The following is a 20,709-nucleotide window of genomic DNA, read 5'->3' as shown; positions in this document are numbered from 1 at the left end:
GAAGTCTTTAAGTTACTTAACCCTCCATACACCAGTCTATAACAGTATGGCAGAGAGGAAAATACATGGGCCTTGGACTCATGCAGAAATGAGTCCAAATTTTGCTCTTACATTTTATTACCTGTTTCTCCTTGGTCAAATTACTTCCCTTTCTTCCAACCTTTCATTCATTCATTTATTCATTCTTTCTTTCATTATACACAGTACATAAATACTTATTGGATTCCTTCCTCCCAATGTGACCAGGATTTTCTTCATTCATTCAATAATAACAACCATACTTATCTTGCCGAATTTTGTTTTTACATTATTTTTCCTGTATTGCTGGTTTATTTATTTTTAATATAGCAAGTTCTTATTAGTTATCTATTTTATACACATCAGTGTATACATGTCCATCCCAACTTCCCAATTCATCCCACCACCACCACCCCGCCTTCCCCCCTTGGTGTCCTATACGTTTGTTCTCTATATCTGTGTCTTCATCTGTACCATTTTTCTAGATTCAACACATATGCGTTAATATATGATATTTGTTTTTCTCTTTCTGACTTACTTCACTCTGTATGATAGTCTCTAGGTCCATCCACATCTCAACAAATGACCCAATTTCGTTCTTTTTTATCGCTAAGTAATATTCCATTGTATATATGCACCACATCTTCTCTATCCATTCGTCTGTTGATGGGCATTTAGGTTGCTTCCATGACCTGGCTATCATAAATAGTGCTGCAAAGAACATTGGGGTGCATATGTCTTTCTGAATTATGGTTTTCTCTGGGTAAAGGCTCACTAGTGGGATTGCTGGGTCATATGGTAATTCTATTTTCAGTTTTTTAAGGAACCTCCATACTGTTCTCCATAGTGGCTGTATCAATTTACATTCCCACCAACAGTGCAAGAGGGTTCCCTTTTCTCCACACCCTCTCCAGCATTTGTTGTTTGTAAATTTTCTGATGATGCCCATTCTAACTGGTGTGAGGTGATACCTCATTGTAGTATTGATTTGTATTTCTCTAATAATTAGAGATGTTGAGCAGCTTTTCATGTGCCTCTTGGCCATCTGTATGTCTTCTTTGGAGAAATGTCTATTGAGGTCTTCTGCCCATTTTTGGATTGGGTTGTTTCTTTTTTTAATATTGAGTTGCATGAGCTGTTTATGTATTTTGGAGATTAATCCTTTGTCCGTTGATTCATTTGCAAATATTTTCTCCCATTCTGAGGGCTGTCTTATCATCTTGTTTATAGTTTCCTTTGATGTGCAAAAGCTTTTACGTTTCATTAGGTCCTATTTGTTTATTTTTGTTTTTATTTCCATTACTCTGGGAGATGGGTGAAAAAAATTTGCGGTAATTTATGTCAAAGAGTGTTCTTCCTATGTTTCCCTCTAAGATTTTTACAGTGTCTCGTCTTACATTTAGGTCTTTCATCCATTGTGAGTTTATTTTTGTGTATGGTGTTAGGGAGTGTTCTAATTTCATTCTTTCACATGTACCTGTCCAGTTTTCCCAGCATCACTTATTGAAGAGGCTGTCTTTTCTCCATTGTATATCCTTGCCTCCTTTGTCATAAATTAGTTGACCATAGGACTGTGGGTTTATCTCTGGGCTTTCTATCCTGTTCCATTGATCTATATTTCTGTTTTTGTGCCAGTACCATACTGTCTTCATCACTGTAGCTTTGTAGTATAGTCTGAAGGCAGGGAGCCTGATTCCTCCAGCTCCGTTTTTCTTTCTCAATACTGCATTGACTACTCGAGGTCTTTTGTGTTTCCATACAAATTATGAAATTTTTTTGTTCTAGTTTTGTGAAGAATGCCATTGGTAGTTTGATAGGGATTGCACTGAATCTGCAGATTGCTTTGGATAGTATAGTCATTTTCACAATGTTGAGTCTTCCGATCCAAATACATGGTATATCTTTCCATCTGTTTGTATTGTCTTTAATTTCTTTCATCAGTGTCTTATAGTTTTCTGCATACAGGTCTTTTGTCTCCATAGGTAGGTTTATTCCTAGATATTTTATTCTTTTTGTTGCAATGGTAAATGGTAAAGGTTCCCTTAATTTCTCTTTCAGATTTTTTGTTGTTAGTGTACAGGAATGCAAGAGATTTCTGTGCATTAATTTTGTATCCTGCTACTTTATCAAATTCATTGATTAGCTCTAGTAGTTTTCTGGAAGCATCTTTAGGATACTGTATGTATAGTATCTTGTCATCTGCAAACAATGACAATTTTACTTCTTCTTTTCCAATTTGTATTCCTTCTATTTCTTTTTCTTCTCTGATTGCTGTGGCTAAAACTTCCAAAACTGTTGAATAATAGTGGTGAGAGTGGGCAACCTTGTCTTGTTCATAATCTTAGAGAAAATGGTTTCAGTTTTTCACCACTGAGAATGATGTTGGCTGTGGGTTTGTCATATATGGCCTTTATTATGTTGAAGTAGGTTCCCTCTAGGCCCATTTTCTGGAGAGCTTTTATCATAAATGGGTGTTGAATTTTGTCAAAAGCTTTTTCTGCATCTATTGAGATGATTATATGGTTTTCATCCTTCAATTTGTTAATATGGTGTATCACATTGATTGATTTGCATATATGGAAGAATCCTTGCATTCCTGGAATAAACCCCACTTGATCATGGTATATGATCTTTTTAATGTGTTGTTGGATTCTGTTTGCTAGTATTTTGTTGAGGATTTTTGCATCTATATTCATCAGTGATATTGGTCTGTAATTTTCTTTTTTTGGAGTATCTTTGTCTGGTTTTGGTATCAGGATTATGGTGGCCTCACAGAATGAGTTTGGGAGTGTTCATTCCTCTGCAATTTTTTGCAAGAATCTGAGAAGGATGGGTGTTAGCTCTTCTGTAAATGTTTGATAGAATTCACCTGTGAAGCCATCTGGTCCTGGACTTTTGTTTGTTGGAAAATTTTTAATCACAGTTTCAATTTCATTACTTGTGATTTGTCTGTTCATATTTTCTATTTATTCCTGGTTCAGTCTTGGAAGGTTATACCTTTCTAAGAATTTGTCCATTTCTTCCAGGTTGTCCATTTGATTGGCATAGAGTTGCTTGTAGTAGTCTCTTAGGATGCTTTGTATGTCTGCAGTGTCTGTTGTAACTTCTCCTTTTGCATTTCTAATTTTATTGATTTGAGTCCTTTCCCTCTTTTTCTTGTTGAGTCTGGCTAATGGTTTATCAATTTTGTTTGTCTTCTAAAAGAACCAGCTTTTAGTTTTATTGATCTTTGTTATTGTTTTCTTTGTTTCTATTTCATTTGTTTCTGCTCTGATATGTATGATTTCTTTCCTTCTACTAACTTTGGGTTTTGTTTGCTCTTCTTTCTCTAGTTCCTTTATGTGTAAGGTTAGATTGTTTATTTGAGATTTTTCTTGTTTCTTGAGGTAGGCTTGTATAGCTCTAAACTTCCCTCTTAGAACTGCTTTTGCTGCATCCCATAGGTTTTGGTTTGTCGTGTTTTCATTGTCATTTGTCTCTAGGCATTTTTTGATTTCCTCTTTGACTTCTTCAGTGATCTCTTGGTTATTTAGCAACATATGGTCTAGCCTCCCTGTGTTTGTGTTTTTTACATTTTTCCCCTGTAATTTAATTCTAATCTTATAGCGTTGTGGTCGGAAAAGATGCTTGATATGATTTCAATTTTTCTTAAATTTACTGAGGCTTGATTTATGACCCCAGACATGATCTATCCTGGAGAATGTTCCATGTGCACTTGAGAAGAAAGGGTAATCTGCTGTTTTGGGATGGACTGTCCTATAAATATCAATTAAACCTATCTGGTCTGTTGTATCATTTAAAGCTTGTGTTTCCTTATTAATTTTCTATCTGGATGATCTGTCCATTGTTATAAGTGAGGTGTCAAAGTCCCCCACTATTATTGTGTTACTGTCAATTTCCTCTTTTATAGCTGTTAGCATTTGCCTTTTGTATTGAGGTGCTCCTATGTTGGGTGTATATATTTTTACAATTGTTATATCTTCTTCTTGGACTGATCCCTTGATCATTATGTAGTGTCCTTCCTTGTCTCTTGTAACATTCTTATTTTAAAGTCTATTTTATCCGATATGAGTATTACTACTCCAGTTTTCTTCTGATTTCCATTTGCATGGAATATCTTTTTCTATCCCTTCACTTTCAGTCTCTATGTGTCCCTAGGTCTGAAGTGGGTCTCTTGTAGACAGCATATATATGGGTCTTGTTTTTGTATCCATTCAGGGAGCCTGTGTCTTTTGGTTGGAGCACTTAATCCACTTACATTTAAGGTAATTATCGATATGTATTTTCCTATTACCATTTTCTTAACTGTTTTGAGTTTGTTTTTGTAGGTCCTTTCCTTCTCTTCTGTTTCCCACTTAGAGAAGTTCCTTTAGCATTTGTTGTAGACCTGGTTTGGTGGTGCTGAATTATCTTAGCTTTTGCTTGTCTGTAAAGCTTTTGATTTCTCCATCGAATCTGAATGAGATCCTTGCCAGGTAGAGTAATCCTGGTTGTAGGTTCTTCTCTTTCACCACTTTAAATATATGGTGCCACTCCCTTCTGCCTTGTAGAGTTTCTGCTGAGAAATCAGCTGTTAACCTTAATGGGAGTTCCCTTGTATGTTGTTTTTCCCCTGTTGCTTTTAATAATTTTTCTCTGTCTTTAATTTTTGTCAATTTGCTTACTATGTGTCTCAGTGTGTTTCTCCTTGGGTTTATCCTGCCTGGGACTCTGCACTTCCTGGACTTGGGTGGCTATTTCCTTTCCCATGTTAGCGATGTTTTTGACTATAATCTCTTCAAATATTTTCTTGGGTCCTTTCTCTCGCTCTTCTCCTTCTGGGACCCCTATAATGTGAATGTTGGTGCATTTAATGTTGTCCCATAGGTCTCTTATGCTCTCTTCATTTCTTTTCATTCTTTTTTCTTTAATCTGTTTTGCAGCAGTGATTTCCACCATTCTGCCTTCCAGGTCACTTATCCGTTCTTCTGCCTCAGTTATTCTGCTATTCATTCCTTCTAGTGTATTTTTCATTTCAGTTATTGTATTGTTCATCTCTGTTTATTTGTTCTTTAATTCTTCTAGGTCTTTTTTAAACATTTCTTGCATCTTCTCGATCTTTGCCTCCATTCTTTTTCCAAGGTCCTGGATCATCTTCATTATCATTATTCTGAATTCTTTTTCTGGAAGGTTCCCTATCTCCACTTCATTTAGTTGTTTTTCTGGGTTTTTATCTTGCTCCTTCATCTGGTACATGGTCCTCTGCCTTTTCATTTTGTCTATCTTTCTGTGAATGTGGTTTTCGTTCCACAGGCTGCAGGATTGTAGTTCGTCTTGCTTCTGCTGTTTGCCGTCTGGTGGATGAGGCTATCTAAGAGGCTTGTGCAAGCTTCCTGATGGGAGGGACTGGTGGTGGGCCGAGCTGGGTTTTGCTCTGGTGGACAGAGCTCAGTAAAACTTTAATCTGCTTGTCTGCTGATGGGTGGGGCTGAGTTCCTTCCTTGTTGGTTGTTTGACCTGAGGTGACCCTGCACTGGAGACTACAGGCTTTTTGGTGGGGCTAATGGTGGACTCTGGGAGGGCTCAAGCCAATGAGTACTTCCCAGAACTTCTGCTGCCAGTGTCCTAGTCCCTGTGGTGAGCCACAGCTGCCCCCCGCCTCTGCAGGAAACCCTCCAACACTAGCAGGTGGGTCTGGTTCAGTCTCCTATGGGGTCACTGCTCCTTCCCCCTGGGTCCTGATACACACACTACTTTGCGTGTGCCCTGCAAGACTGGAGTCTCTGTTCCCCCCAGTCCTGTCGAAGTCCTGCAATCAAATCCCACTAGCCTGCAAAGTCTGATTCTCTGGGAATTCGTCCTCGCATTGCCAGACCCCCAGCTTCGGAAGCTTGACGTGGGGCTCAGAACCTTCACTCCGGTGGGTGTACTTCTGTGGTATAAATGCTCTCCAGTTTGTGAGTCACCCACCCAGCGGTTATGGGATTTGATTTTACTGTGATTGCGTCCCTCCTACTGTCTCATTGAGGTTTCTTCTTTGTCTTTGGATGTGGGGTATCTTTTTGGGTGAGTTCCAGTGTCTTCTTGTCAATGATTGTTCAGCAGTTAGTTGTGATTCTGATGCTCTTGCAAGAGGAAGTGAGCACACGTCCTTCTACTCCGCCATCTTGAACAATCTCCCTTGCTGAGTTCTTAAAAATAACACACTGGCAACTGGCATCTAGTGAGACTAAGAATTTGATCATGTATTAAGTAAATCTGATCATATATTAAGTCCATAGCAATAATGGCCTTACTCTGCTGTGGCAATTGCCATGGAGTAGCCATACAGATTGTGGACATCGTATTGCTTGCCCCAGTGCTGTACTGCATCCATGCAGAGACTCTTGCAGAACAGGTACCCATCCAGGATTCCTGCGACAAAAGAGGGATCAGTCAATGAGAACGTGAGATGCATATTCCCTGTTTCTCGACTATCACCTGAAATTGTGGCTCCCTAGGCAGGCATTTTTTGTGGCCATCCTGGAAATGATCATACAGCTTCCTCACTGTCAGAAGGATATATACTTTCAGTAGTTTCTCTGATATATAAAAAAATTGTGCTGACCCATACACATTCTCCCACCTGGGTGCACAGGTGACCAGAGGGAAGTATTTGGAAGTAAGTGGATCTAGTTAGACTTGAAGTTAGATCTGAAGTCTTCAAACTGAGCTAAATTAAGTGGTCCAAGAATAAAAATATTAGATGAAAGTGTAAATTAATTTCTCACCCTTTCTCTAAGCTGTCATAAGGGATGATTGACCAATCTCTCTTTCATTCATCCAATCTTTTCTGCTCCCCTTGCACCACTATGGTTCAGATCCAAATTACCTTTGTCTTAACCATTGCAATTGTTTTCTTAATGGCTTATTTAACTCTGATCTACTGATCTTCTAATTCATATTAGAAGCACACATTAATGCCAGATCAATATTTCTAAAACCATTTGACTGTTATGTTTCCCTCTAAAACTTAAATAGTTTCTATCACCAAAAGAATGAAGCCTCCCATCTGAATCTCTCAGCATTTGATCCTGACCCAACTGCCCTAATTTCCTATTTTTCCATCAGACTGGAAGTTTTCATAAGATGCTATAATTCTAGCAGCTCATTCCTTTCTTAATCGAGATACAATTTATCTGTGAGCCTCCAGATTTCTTCAAACTACAATAAATGCTGTGATTCCAGGGCCACACCCTGGGATACATTGTTGTTCAAAGTTCAGTCAGAACTCACTAGCATCATACTCACTGACTCTGATGTTGACCCGGCCCCCTCTTCCCCCCCACCCCACCAATGGGTTCTGGCTTCCTTTCATTTTATGGTCCAAATCTGTTCTTCACTGACATCTGTTCTTCTTGACATTACCAGACTTGACCTTCATATGAAGACCTAACCTGGTTACCTAGTCTCTCTCTGGTTAGCCCTAACCTATTTGGGTACACACTTGAGAGGAAAATGAACTAACCACTAACCTCTGGCTTCTGCACCATATCTTCTCTGGAACAGAAACAGCTCAGATGTAGGTAGAAGGACTAGATTGATTGCCCCTTTTGAATTTACGCCTCATTTAGGAAAGCATAGAGTGTTTTGATTTTCTTTCCTAGTTTTCTTTATATAGTACCCACATTTTCCTTCCCCTATGCAATTTATGTAAAAAATCCCTTGCCAGGTTATTCATATATATCCTTATGAATTTAAAATACCAGATATTCATTGCCATTTTAATCAAACTAATCAGCACTTACTGGGAGTGAATAGGGGATAATTTAGATTGTTTGTGGAACATCCTGAAACTGAACCATCCACGAAGTTGGAGACTTCATTCATATCCTAGAAGACAAAGAACAAAGACTATTAAGAAAAAGTAACATGTCCTCGTATGTTGTACTGATGGTGTCTTTCTTTTTGTTTAGGACTCAGAGAAATGATTCTAGATATTTCTTTTTATAACGAGGTTCTTATGTTAAGGAGAGAAATAGATGTTCCTGTCCTGTCTTCTCTACCCATTGAAGGCTTTGTGGAGAAGGTTCTTAAAATCCCTTCAAAATGATATATGTATATAATCATTGAAAATGAAAAATTTCCAAAAATATTAGGTGAAAAATATTTCAATTTATATGGTCCCATGTATATCAACTCATACATTCTCTAAATATTCAAATATAGCTATGAATACACACACATATAAATGCATATACATATATAATACAAACATATGCAGAGAGAGTGAGAGAACAGGCATGTACCCACAGCTGTGCAAGTGAGGGCTCTGGAAACATGCATACTGAAATATTGATGGTAGATGTCTTTGGTTGATATCACTTTCGCTCTCCTCATCTGTTTAGCTCTTTGTATTGTTTGCATTTTCTACCTTTCTCTTATAAATAGAAAAAAGTTCAACTCTAGAGCTCTGTAAATTGTGCCAGACACCTGCTGCTTTGCATTTGTTTTCATTTGACATCATGTGAGACATTTGTCCTTTCTGCAGCCACAGTTCTGTCGCTCACTTGAGTACTTTGGCTTTGATCAGTTTATCCAACACGTCCAAGTGAAAGAGCCCTGAAGGGGCAATTGAACAATTTGTGTACTTGTGACAATGTAAGGAGTACATGACCTATTTTTACTTCAGCTCATTCATTTGTAAAAGGAGAGCTAGACTTGGAAAAAACAGATATCTCGGTTTACTTTCTTCCACTTCTAACAATCTGATTTTGAAGTCTAAGCTACGTGTTTTGGTAAGATTATTTGAATAGTAAGAGAGAGAATACCTAGAATTATTGCCATACTTGCTTTCCTCTCCTCCTCTTCCCCCTGTGCTCCATGACTCGATGATATAGAGATACACAGTCTGAATGTTAGCCGCCTAGTAATCAAAATGTTAAGAACTCACAATCCAGATTCCATCAAATTCTACTTGATTGTGGAAAAGCTCACATTCATTTGCCCACCAAGCAGTACACTTGGGGTTGGTGTAATCAGGAAACACAGTTTTTCCAGGCCAGACCTGCAGGAGGAAAAGAAAAACATTGATCAAAGGAAGTTAAATGAATACAGAGTAAAACAGAGTACAAAGAAATTCCTAATACGATCATGGCAACAGAGGTGCCCAGGCACAGGTCCTTTTCAATTAGGAATGTAAAGTGCTTTAAATATTTAGGCTAAATAGGAGGAGTCAAATAGTCACTTGAGAAAAAACTAATTTCAAAAAAATGGTTAAGTCTTTGCTAATCTTCAACTATGCCTCACCCTTTCCTCACACTTTCTCTACTCCTAATCCTAGGAATGGTAAATGAGGGAGAGTTCTGTATAATTTCAACTGACCCATGACAAGTTATGGGTTCTAATCATCAATTACTCTTCTCTATTCTCTTCCTATCCACTTCTTCTCAGACACTAGGCACTCGGGTCAGCAGAGGTGTTAGAAGTGAACCAGCAGATAACACCTTCATGGAAAACAAGGACAAATAAGTTTGAGAAAGAACTAGTCAAACTTGCCAAATAACAGAAAAACTGAGTAAGAAGAGGAATGAAATAGTTTCATTGGATTTGCCAGTTAGGAGGTAACTGGTGCCAAAGCAGCATCAGTGGAGTGACGGGGAAGGAAAGTAGACTGCAGTCAGCTGAAGAGTGAATGGGGGGTACTTCCCTTGTGGCGCAGTGGTTAAGAATCCTCCTGCCAATGCAGGGGACATGGGTTCGAGCCCTGGTCCAGGAAGATCCCACATGCCGCGGAGCAACTAAGCCTGTGCGCCACAACTATTGAGCCTGCGTGCCACAACTACTGAAGCCCGTGCGCCTAGAGCCCATGCTCTGAGACAAGAGAAGCCACTGCAACGAGAAGCCCACGCACCGCAACAAAGAGTAGCCCCTGCTCACCGCAACTAGAGAAAGCCCGCACATACCAAAGAAGACCCAATGCAGCCAAACATAAATAAATAAAATGAATAAATTAAAAAAAAAAGTGAATGGGGGGTGAGGTGAGGAGGTGGACATTCAGTATCTAAGTCTATTGTTTAAAGGGACTTTTCTGTGAAGGGAATGTAAGAACTGGGATGACTGGTAGGTGTTTGAGGACAAAAGGACAAGGGCAAGTTGATCCCCAGCATATATAAGGCACCTGAAAATGTAAAACAAAACAATTACAGACACATACACACACACACACACACACACACACACACACACACACACACTGCCACAGCCCTCCACCAGCCCCCACTTCCCCATTAAGATACCTCCCCAATGAGTGGAGTCACTCCATCTGAAGCATTCACCCATATCTTCATATCTGAACCCCTGTCATATGGGCCATAGGGATTACTTGGGGAAGAGTTGTTGGAGATGGCTGGATCCTAAGAAGGGGAAAAATACAATGAGGGACCTAGCTTTGAGCTAAAAGCACTGAAAGGAAACTGAGGATTGAGGCATGAGGGAGGGGGAGGGGGCGTAATGACAAGGAAGAGCAAGGACCTGATGTGGGGGAATAAGAGGACAGCACATACCACAATGATGACCAATTTTTGTCCGTTATTGTGTAACTCTTTAACAAACTCAGGGAAGCCCTTAAAATTTACTGGATCATAAGTGAAGTCCTTCCTCTCATGCATATAATCAATATCAGCATGCTGAACGTCCTGAAAGAATACACAACGTCCACAATTTATGAGCCCACCCCTGGAATCAGATGAGCTGCATCACCCTACCTTGTTGCCTGGTGCTCCGGCATTGAAAACCAATCGAACAAACAAACCACAACAGTTACAAAAAATATCACTAAGGCTATCAAACATATCCATTACCTAAATGCTATGTCATCCACAAGATAAAGGAGGGAAGGGACTGCCTCTCCCACTTCTCCCGCATTTGACTACACCACATTTTGTATTGTTGCTTCTCTTCCACTTCAAGCCTTCTTTGGCATTTGCTCTTTCCTAATTTTACTTGTATGAAAATAGTGGAGCCCAGAATGAAATTGACTCTTGCTCCAAGACCTAAGCGTCTGCCTCCAAGGGAATGGGGTAAGGGAGAGAAGAGGATTATTTCAGAGACTACTGGGTGTTTCTCTTTGCATGTCTTGTAAGACCTCGCTACTCATTATATACTAGACACATTCAAATTTAGCCAGTTAAATCACAAAAATATTTTATTACATGTATAAACTGTATTCTTTTGTTCCCTTAAACTAAGGAAAGTAATGCCTTGAGAATACAAGTAAGAATGCATTGTGCAGAATGTCATCAATACAGTAAGTATAAGAAAACCAGTCCCTTCAAGGAATGGTTGGCCCAACAATAAAGTCCAGCATTCTGAATATATTAAAATATTTTTGTCGTATATTTTTTTAAAAAACTCAGAAGGAGACAGTATAAACAGTTGTTCTTATTCCCCAAGAAAATTCTTTTATTTTTGGAAGATTTTTTGCTGCCTTACTTACGTAAGGCAGCTGTGCGGCACGGTTTCTCTCCATGACTTCTTTCATGTTACCCAGGGTTCCATAGTCATAACGACTGAGATGAAACCCAAGCGCCCAGTATGAGGGTAGGGCTGGCCGTCCAATGAGCTGAAAGAATGATGTGAAATGGAAGTTAGCAAATACTCTATTTTTAACAAAACTTTTTCTACGCATTAGTTTGGGGGCACAAAACATACCCCACTTTCCAACACACTATTTCCTTAATATTAGAATACTAGGCCCTTTAATAAATCATTGAGGTTCGGATCAATTTGCAATAGCACATTTATAATAGCTACTTATAATAGCATATGTTTGTGAGTCACACTTGCATATTAAATTTACATTTCTTTGCTCTTATTTACAACTTCCTCAGTCATAACCATAACATTATAAGTTTACCTCTTGATACTCTTGAACCACTTGCTCTGGAGTGTTTCCCAAGAACATGTAGAAGTCGAGAATGCCCCCAGTGGTGCGGTAAGTGACAGCTGGGGTGGGCTGGAGGGAAACCTCTTGAAAGATTAAAAATGAAGCAAATAAACATTAGAATTTATTCTAGAGTAATAATTACAAAGCTTTAGACCAGAGGATCACCAGTCATCTGAACACTAATGAAGAGATCCTAATGCCTCAGTTTTTGTGTAAAAAGGGACAAACTCTGACAATCAAAGTCCACCCTGACAGCACAAGAGAACCCAAAGCATTTGTTCTGTGACAGGTTTCCATAACTGGTGACTGCAGTGTCTTAATTGCTGTGTCAGGATTTCATGAAAAAGCAACCAGTTTCAGGAAGGGGTCCAGAATAAGCCACTGTGGCATAAAAATGATTGTAAGCTGAATGAGTTTGAGTTTCTGAAATCCCTTATCCACCTGAAAGCAGAGCCTCCCATACAGACTCAGCTGTCATAAACCCCCTGCCCTGGAGCAAAACTAATCTCCTCTGAGACAATAACTTGGCAGCACACAAGAACACCCAGCCCCCACTACTCTCCTAAGGGCTCGCTGATCTTTCCAAAACGTCATTTGTTGTTCCATTAAATGCCCTTTATCCCTCTCACTCCTTCTAAGAAGCCATTTGTTTCATCCTAGGTACATTTCTTCCCCTATTAGTATGGTTTCTAAGTCCCAAATTCTAACCACCCCTTTGAGTTACTCACTGAGCACTCTTGCGTATATGTAGGTTGCACACGTAAATAAACCTAGTTTCTTCTCTTGCTAACCTGTCTTTTGCTAGACTGATTCACAGGCCCCCAAATACCAAACCTAAGAGGATAGAGAAAAAAATTTTCTTCTCTGACATTCACAACTACAGAATATGCTGTTCCCACCCCATATCCCATCATTATTGCAGGAACATAACCTGGCGAGACACACGGAGGTACTAGCCTCAGCAGATCTCACATCAAGCAAGAGCCAAACTAAAAAGATGTCAGAGATGATACTACACATTCAAAATCCCTCTAAGCCCCACAGGCAATTTTCAGAGATGAAGTCTCCCCATAGCTTTGAGTTGCATTAGGGATAAAAGGTCTCAAGATCGACTAAAATGTACTCTTCAGGCATAAGAACAACTCACACGGAGTATCTAGGATTCTGTGACTTTTCCCTCTAAGCCTGACACAGATTATTTTCTGGTTCCTTTCAGCCACCTGAAACTGTACAATCCTTGTATTATCTCAGTCTGTTCTTTGACTATCAGGTATCTTAGAATCATCTTAGATCACTTAGAGTGATTCTCAAACAATCTGTGGTAAAGGATCAGATCTTTATTTTTTAAATTTCCAGTTCTTTGCAAACTGATACTTTTGTAAAATAACATGAAAATGAATTATTAGAAAAAGTTTCATACATGCACTTGGACGCTACAGCAATGTTTACTCTTAATTTTATACTCATCTTACTGTAGACCTGAAACAGTCTTTGAACACTCCATGGGTCACGTTTTAAGGAGTACTGATCTAGTCCATCAAGTCCCAGTTGAGAAGAGGGTGGGGATCAATATCCTGTGCTGACCATCAACCCTGGGAGATTCTGACAGAACTCCTCTTTCCCTGTAGGGATTGATTCATTGCCCTGGGATTGGTTGTTACTGGTGGAAGCAGAAAAACAGTTGAGAATCATTGATCTGATCTAAAACCTTCGAAGATAAGGAAGCAAGCTACTTCCTGGAATCCTATGATATTACGCCATTTGGTCTTAAACAATCTGATTGTACTCTGCCTGACCCTCACACTCCACTTTGCCTTGCTACCCGTGGATGTCTCGATGTAACATTCACAGCTCAGTTGTAGCTCCTTGGTTACACCTGCTATTAGAGCCATTACCCGTTTCTTACCAGAGCTTTCATTAACCCCAGTACTGGATGAAAGTCTGAGGAAGGAGAAGAACAAATTGGTAGAAACTGCCTTAGAATAGATTATAGGAAAGTATTAGCTGTTTTAACACTATAATAGTAAATACTCCAACAGAGGCAACCAGATTCAAGAAAATCGTAAGCTAAGAGAGAAAACTCTACTCATGGCTTCCATGGGTCAACAGGTAATGAAGTATGAATGGCACAAGCAGAGAACATACAAGGTCCCAAGCTACGGCTCAGCCATTCCTAAAGGGCGCCATTCCTTTATCATAATGCTATAAGAAAGGGACTGAAAATCATCCTTGTGTGTGAATATTCCTTTAGTCTTTTACCCATGGCATTGCTGTTCATCAGAAACACTCCAAAGGACAATCCACTAGCATCTTCAAGGCATAGGAAGAATGTCTGTGCACCATACAAGTTAGTTCCATCCTGCAGAAAGATAATTCAAAACCAAAAATTTACAAATAAACCCCACATGGCCAGAAAGAGCTTAGGAAATCGATGTTAATCATGTGAAGAATTGACAAGGAATTCATGTCAAAGAAGACAAATTTTTAATATAAGGTCTATACTTGGTTGATGTTAATCAAGTGAATTAGCATTTTCATATAGAATGAGCCAGCTATGACCATTTATCTAATAGAAATGTGAGAACTTGTGATATGTTAGGATGTGGGAGAACAGGAGGTTTGAAACTGTAGTTCAAAAAAGCTCTTCTCTACAGATATCAAAAACAAACTTATGGTTACCAAAGGGGACACGTTGGGGGTAGGGATAAATCAGGAGCTTGAGGTGAACTATATAAGAAAGATAACTAAAAAGGACCTACTGTAATAGCACAGAGAACTCTACTCAATATTCTGTGATAGTCTACATGAGAAAAGAATGAATATATGTATATGTATAACTGAATCACTTTGCTGTACACCTGAAACTAATGCAACAGTGTAAAGCAACTATACTCCAATAAATTTTTTTTTTTTAAAAAAAAGAGCTCTTCTCTCAAAGAGGCTTGACCTTGACTCAGAGTCTTGACCTAACCTCATCTGCAAAAACTCCATCGAGCCCTAATATAAATCAGGCACCTTTCTAATTTGCAACTAGATGGAACTCTACTTAAGATACCTGGTCTTCTAGTCTTTACAACAGCATACATTAGAACTTGAGCTGGTCTTCTGGACTTTAGAACGGTAGTTCTCAACCTGGGCCGCATCCCACCCCAATTAAAACAGAATCTCTGGGAATAGAAGCAGACATTGATAGTTTGTTCAATTTCCCCGGGTGATTCCAATGTGTAATCATGTTTGAGAATCACTGCTCTGGGACAGCATATCTCAAAATTTGGTGTGCATACAAATTACAAAGGAACCTCATTTCAGTGTGGGGTCTAATTTAGTAGATGGAAGAGGGAGCTGAGAGCCCAAATTTGTCACGCGGTGGTGCCCATACTGCACACTTCAAGCAGCGAGGATCTAAGGCTCCGTATTAAACAAGCATCACCAGCCATATCCCAGATGAGCTGCTCGGACCCAACACCTTTCCTGTTTTTCTGATATGCCTATGGTATGGCGAGGAGCATGGTCAGGGATTAGATCCTATCTCTGCTCCTTACGAACTATTTTTTTTTTTACGTTGAGCTATTCATTTGGCTTTCCTAAACCTCAGTTTCCTTGTCTGTTAAATGGAGTAAATTAGACTTATTTTTCTCAGAGTCCTTTTGGTAAATAGAGATAATATATTTAAAAATTCACTTAATAAATTATTCCTCTAATTTCCTTTCATCCAGCCACTAGTTCTGCTTAATTGGGACAGTTGCTGAACAAGACCTGAATGTAGTATTGCTGAGTCTAGAAAATACCTCTGCTTTGAGTTTTAGCAGTCAAAACAAAACCAAGAGAGAAAAAACAAAATAAAATAATAACAACGAAACTCTACTCCTTCTATTCTTTCACTGCCCCAAACATTCTTCACACAAAGAATGATTAATACAGAATTTTAGTTGATATTTTATCCTATTTTGCTGACAAACCTGGTAAGTTGGTGATTTGTAAAGGTCAACCTAAAATAGGGTAACCATAACCAGCATATTGTGCCGAATCAATATTAGTTTTCTCCACAACTAGTTAGTTCAAAACGAAAATGTGATGAAAAATACTTGGTATTTATTGAGCATTTTCTATGTGGCAGACACTCTTCTAGAGACTCTACATGTATCAATTCATTTAATTCCCATCACAACCCTATGAAGTAAGTATATTACCCCCATTTCATAGATGGGGAACTAAAGACACAGAGAGGAAACCTGCCCAGAACCGCAAAACTGGTGAGTAGCAGTGTCAGAATCTAGACCCAGATAGCTTCACCCGAGCACCTGACTCTTAACTGTTATACTGCACTGCTAGGGGTGACCTTCATGAAAGAGGCTATGATAGTCAGTGGAAAGGGCCCCATACTGAAAGGTACTGAAAGGTTACCCCTTTGGGGATTGTGTCCCTGGCAAATATGGGCCAGGTCTTCCAATTCATATCGTGCCGGTACTGCTGGTGCACGTGTTCTCCCAGACCATACACGTTAGCACTAGGCAGTCGGATGGAAAGCTGCAGGAACTGATCAGCAAACAGCAGGGGCCCGATGCTGGAGTCAAACCTAGACATGGGTGGAAAACACAGGGACGGGTGGGCAAGTGGAGTGGAGGGAATGCAACTGCTTAGAAAATTGTTCTTGTATCTCAGAGACTCAATACTCCCTGTTTAATCGGCCCCATTTGCCCTCCTGTGACATTTTTCCATGGACATCAAGAGATCAGGATTTGCTGAGGGCAGGTACCATTCGGCACATTTCTTAGATTTGTCCCCTTGACTCTCTATCACATGACCAGAATATGAGTCGTACGTTATAGTAGATGCTCCATAGAGAGTTACTGCTGGATGGGTGTTGGATGGATGGAGGGAAAAAAGGGAAGATAAGGAGGAAAAATGGCCAAATGGAAGGAAGAAAGAGAAAAAGGACACAGCCCAGTGCCTGGCCTACAATAAATGCTTAGTAATAAAAGAGGGGGAGGACGAGGAAGAGGAGGAAGGAAGGAAGAGGAAGGAAGGCAGAAAAAAAGTACATTTGGAGGTAGAGAGTCTGGTCACCAACAGTGGGCTCACAACCTTCAGGAATATTGTAGAAATGCATCCTTTTTCAGGCTTCAAACCTCCCTCCCCCATAACCTTCATACTAAGTCTCCAGATAGGTTTGCAAAACTTACAGAACATGATTGTTGCTCGTTCTGATCACTTTGATGCTAAATGGCTGTTCGGAGACCTCAACTTTATAGGTCAAGGAAGCAGCAGCATTTCCTTTGAAGGGTTGCACATGTTCATGGGGCACTTCGTATCTGTCCTGGTTTTGGTCAGTTAACTGTCCAGAGAGATTAGGGAAAGACAGTCAAAATGAACATGTCTCTGTTTTTCTAAAATAGAAACATGCCTACCAACACCAGTGCTTCCCAACACCTGTGCTCCTGGTACAGGAACCTGTGCAGCAAATGACATTATGTCTGAAATTATGTCACCAAATTCAGATGTTTAACACTTGGACATAAGTTAGTCTTTAGGTAGAAATATATACTACAAGTCTGCAGACATAAACTATCTCTAGAATTTTCAAAGTTGTGATCATTCTTTTTTTCCTTCCCTATATCATTTCACATGGTATAAAGGGAAAATAAATGAAAGCCAAAGCTCACCTGTGAGCTCTATAATATACATTTAGGAAGTTATCACACCGAAGGAAGGCGATAAATGCTTTCAACATACACATGCTAAGTAAGAATAATGACAGCACAGAAAAACACCTCCATTAGCAAATTTTTCTCTTTTGTAGTAACTGCAGTCATCAGGTAGGGAACAAGAACTTCTCCAAAAAAATTTTAAATAAACAAATATCATATGCTATCACTTATATGTGGAATCTAAAATATGATACAAATGAACCTATTCACAAAACTGAAAGACACACAGACACAGAAAACAAACTTAGGGTTGCCAAAGGGGAAAGGGGGGTAGGGAGGGATGAATTGGGAGTTTGGGATTAGCAGACAAAAACTACCATATATAAAATAGATAAACAACAAGGGCCTACTGTAGAGCATAGGAAATTATGTTCAGTATCTTGTAATAAACTATAATGGAAAAGAATAGCAAAAAAGAAACAAACTACAACCTTAAAGTGGAAACGGTTAGACGTCTGGTATTCCGCTGTGAGAAGGACGTTGTTGACATCATTTCCAAAAAGAGATGGAGAAGGCAACCTTTTCAACTGGGCTGTGAATCCTAATGTGAAGGGGGTAAAGAGTTTTCATAGCTGGCTGTGTAAATTCACAAACAGCCACATACAATTAAGCTTTATGTCAAAGGGGCTGGCGAAAAGCCTTTACTTCCCATCAGAAGAGGAGACACGGATGTGTACCTCATCATACACACATACTGTCTTGGGCCAGATTCTGAAGCTAGGTATTGTCATTACCTTATTCAAAAACCATGCCTCTCTTCTCCAAAATCTGAATGGAAACATCCCTCAAAGGCCAAACTATCGTTATACCAGCCCATCCATCACTCATATACTCTTTATATTCTGAGCCCTCAAGGTGTTCACATCCATTATTCCTTCTCAGTTATCTTCATGTTACGCCACAGGTGATCGGATGTATTGATGCCATCTCCCCAGTTATGTGACAAGCCAGGTGAGAGTCGAGACCTTATTAGAAAAGCCCATCAGGCCAAGAGGCCCTGGAAGAGGAGCATGCCTCTTCCTTTATGCTAAGAGCCTCCCCAAGTATCCCCAGCATGTTCATTATTATGTCTGCATTTTGAGGTGGGAGAAAGAAGGGGGGATGTTTAGTCCATGAACACTGACACTGGCTAGCTAACTTTCATATAACATTGATAAAATGGGAATTGTTTCCATATCATTAAAATTACACTATATTAGAGTTGTTAGTAGTCTCAGAGGTTACTGAGTTCAAATCCCTCTCTTTAAAAGTCAGAAACTTGGGGAACGAAGAAGTTACAATGTTTGGACAAGGTTACAAAGGTACATAAAGACACAGTCAGGAATAGAACATGTCTCCTAACTCCCAAGACAGAGAGTGATATTTTTCCTTGATGCCAAAATAGACTCTAGTCCTTGCTCAAGGGCAGTGCCCACCTCCTGTCACACGCTGTGGTAGCCGTACAGAGTTAACACCCCACCTGCTGCTACAGCTCTCTTCTGCAGTGTACAGAGCCAACCTGCAGAGGACACAGCCCAGTGCCTGGCCTACAATAAATGCTTGCAAACCTCCCTCCCCAGAGGATCTGGAGCTCCTTCCTCAAGGCTGAGTCTGGCTTACCTGCACTTGTGTTCACAAGGTTGCCCTCCACTTGATAGCCATGACTCTTAGAATAGTAGCACCAGGGCACACTTATGGGTCCCTGAGGTTTCCAGCAGCACCCACGCTGGTCACACATGGCCTGAAATAAGGGATTAGTTAGAGTAACTCCACTATGGGTAGAACACTATCATTGATAAATATAATTTGAGCTTGCAGTCTCATGAGCCTTGTTTTACAAATAAGGGACCTGATACTTAAAGAAATTGTGCTGTATCCCAGTCAATGCGGTGCTTGCACTCAAAACTCACTTTTCTGACCAATATCCTTCCTCGTTGTTATCATATAACAATATATGATCACAATGCATTCTCTACCTGTCATCACAATAAACCTGGTAAATTTATTTAAATATTCTAAACTACTATATAGTTATATCACCAGTGACCCAAAATGACAAATGGAGCTTCACTGATATTGGCTTTGGGCTCTAAAAAAACTTTGCAATTAACTTTATTCAGAAGCTTTGAAATCAAGGCAATTTTGCTTTGAATTTTAAATGTGTATATTACAAATGGGTATATTTAGTATATGTGACATATATACATATATATTATATATATGTACACAGTATATACATGTATGTGTGTGTGTGTATATATATGTATATATAGTCTCTTAACTCCTCCCAAGGCACTAATTGTTCCTTGAAACCCAAATAGATTCTGATTCTTATTTAAGAAAGGTACCTGCCTTTTACTACAATTAATGACTGAATCACATGGAGACTAAAATGGATACAATCTCTTTCTCATATAACTAATTTGGAAGAAGCAATCAGGTTAAATATAAAAAAAGTACAAGGAAACCATTCCTCTTTAGTGTAACTAATAAAATACTATAGCAAAAATTATGGGTTGTGGCTTCCAGGATTAGATTACAGAGAGTGCCTCCTGTCTAGCTTGCTCCCTCCCTTTCACTTGCTCTGTTGGAGCTCTCACTCTGCGAGAAGTGAGGTGCTGCACTGCAGAATGACCCACATGGTGAGGAACTGAGGGAGGTCTCCAGCAAGGAACTGAGGTCCTCAGCCCAACAATCCTTGAGCAGCTGAATTCTGCTAATAATCACAATACACAAGCTTGAAAAGGATCATCCCTGAGTCTCAGAAGACACCTTGATTGCAGTCTTCTGGAAGCCTATGAGCCAAAAGCACCCAGATACACCAAGGCCAGATTTCTGACCATAGAAACTGTGAGAAAATAATGTTTGTTGTGTTAAGCCATTAAGTTTTGGGATAATCTGTTACACAGCAATAGATAACTAACATACCCTGCTATATTATTTTACAGATGAAGAACCTCAGGCCACAGAGGTAAAAGTTCGCAGTGGTGAAGTGATCTGCCAAAGGTCACTTAGCTATTGAGAAGACAAGGACCAAAACTTAGCTCTCTTGTTATCCATTTCTTTTTCTCTATAGTCTGGGTTGAGTATCTGCTGAAC

At 39.5% G+C, this 20,709-nt stretch overlaps 1 protein-coding gene across 2 annotated transcripts in view; it reads right to left on the bottom strand.

Moving 5' to 3' along the window:
* Window positions 1-20,709, bottom strand: part of MGAM (maltase-glucoamylase) — a 139,518-nt gene that overhangs the window by 49,121 nt on the left and 69,688 nt on the right. For both annotated transcript variants that reach the window (XM_067747213.1, XM_067747212.1), the window contains exons 4-15: window positions 19,231-19,351; window positions 18,063-18,172; window positions 17,107-17,258; window positions 16,328-16,499; window positions 14,183-14,282; window positions 11,894-12,006; window positions 11,474-11,599; window positions 10,542-10,673; window positions 10,275-10,391; window positions 8,930-9,043; window positions 7,785-7,869; window positions 6,294-6,411 (exon numbers count right to left, since the gene is read on the bottom strand). In XM_067747213.1, the coding sequence (XP_067603314.1) occupies window positions 6,294-6,411; window positions 7,785-7,869; window positions 8,930-9,043; window positions 10,275-10,391; window positions 10,542-10,673; window positions 11,474-11,599; window positions 11,894-12,006; window positions 14,183-14,282; window positions 16,328-16,499; window positions 17,107-17,258; window positions 18,063-18,172; window positions 19,231-19,351 (1,460 nt within the window). The remainder of the gene's footprint in view (window positions 1-6,293; window positions 6,412-7,784; window positions 7,870-8,929; window positions 9,044-10,274; window positions 10,392-10,541; window positions 10,674-11,473; window positions 11,600-11,893; window positions 12,007-14,182; window positions 14,283-16,327; window positions 16,500-17,106; window positions 17,259-18,062; window positions 18,173-19,230; window positions 19,352-20,709) is intronic.

This window comes from Pseudorca crassidens, chromosome 8, assembly GCF_039906515.1.
Source record: "Pseudorca crassidens isolate mPseCra1 chromosome 8, mPseCra1.hap1, whole genome shotgun sequence".
Taxonomy (NCBI): domain Eukaryota; kingdom Metazoa; phylum Chordata; class Mammalia; order Artiodactyla; family Delphinidae; genus Pseudorca; species Pseudorca crassidens.
This window is presented reverse-complemented; position numbering and strand designations above follow the sequence as displayed.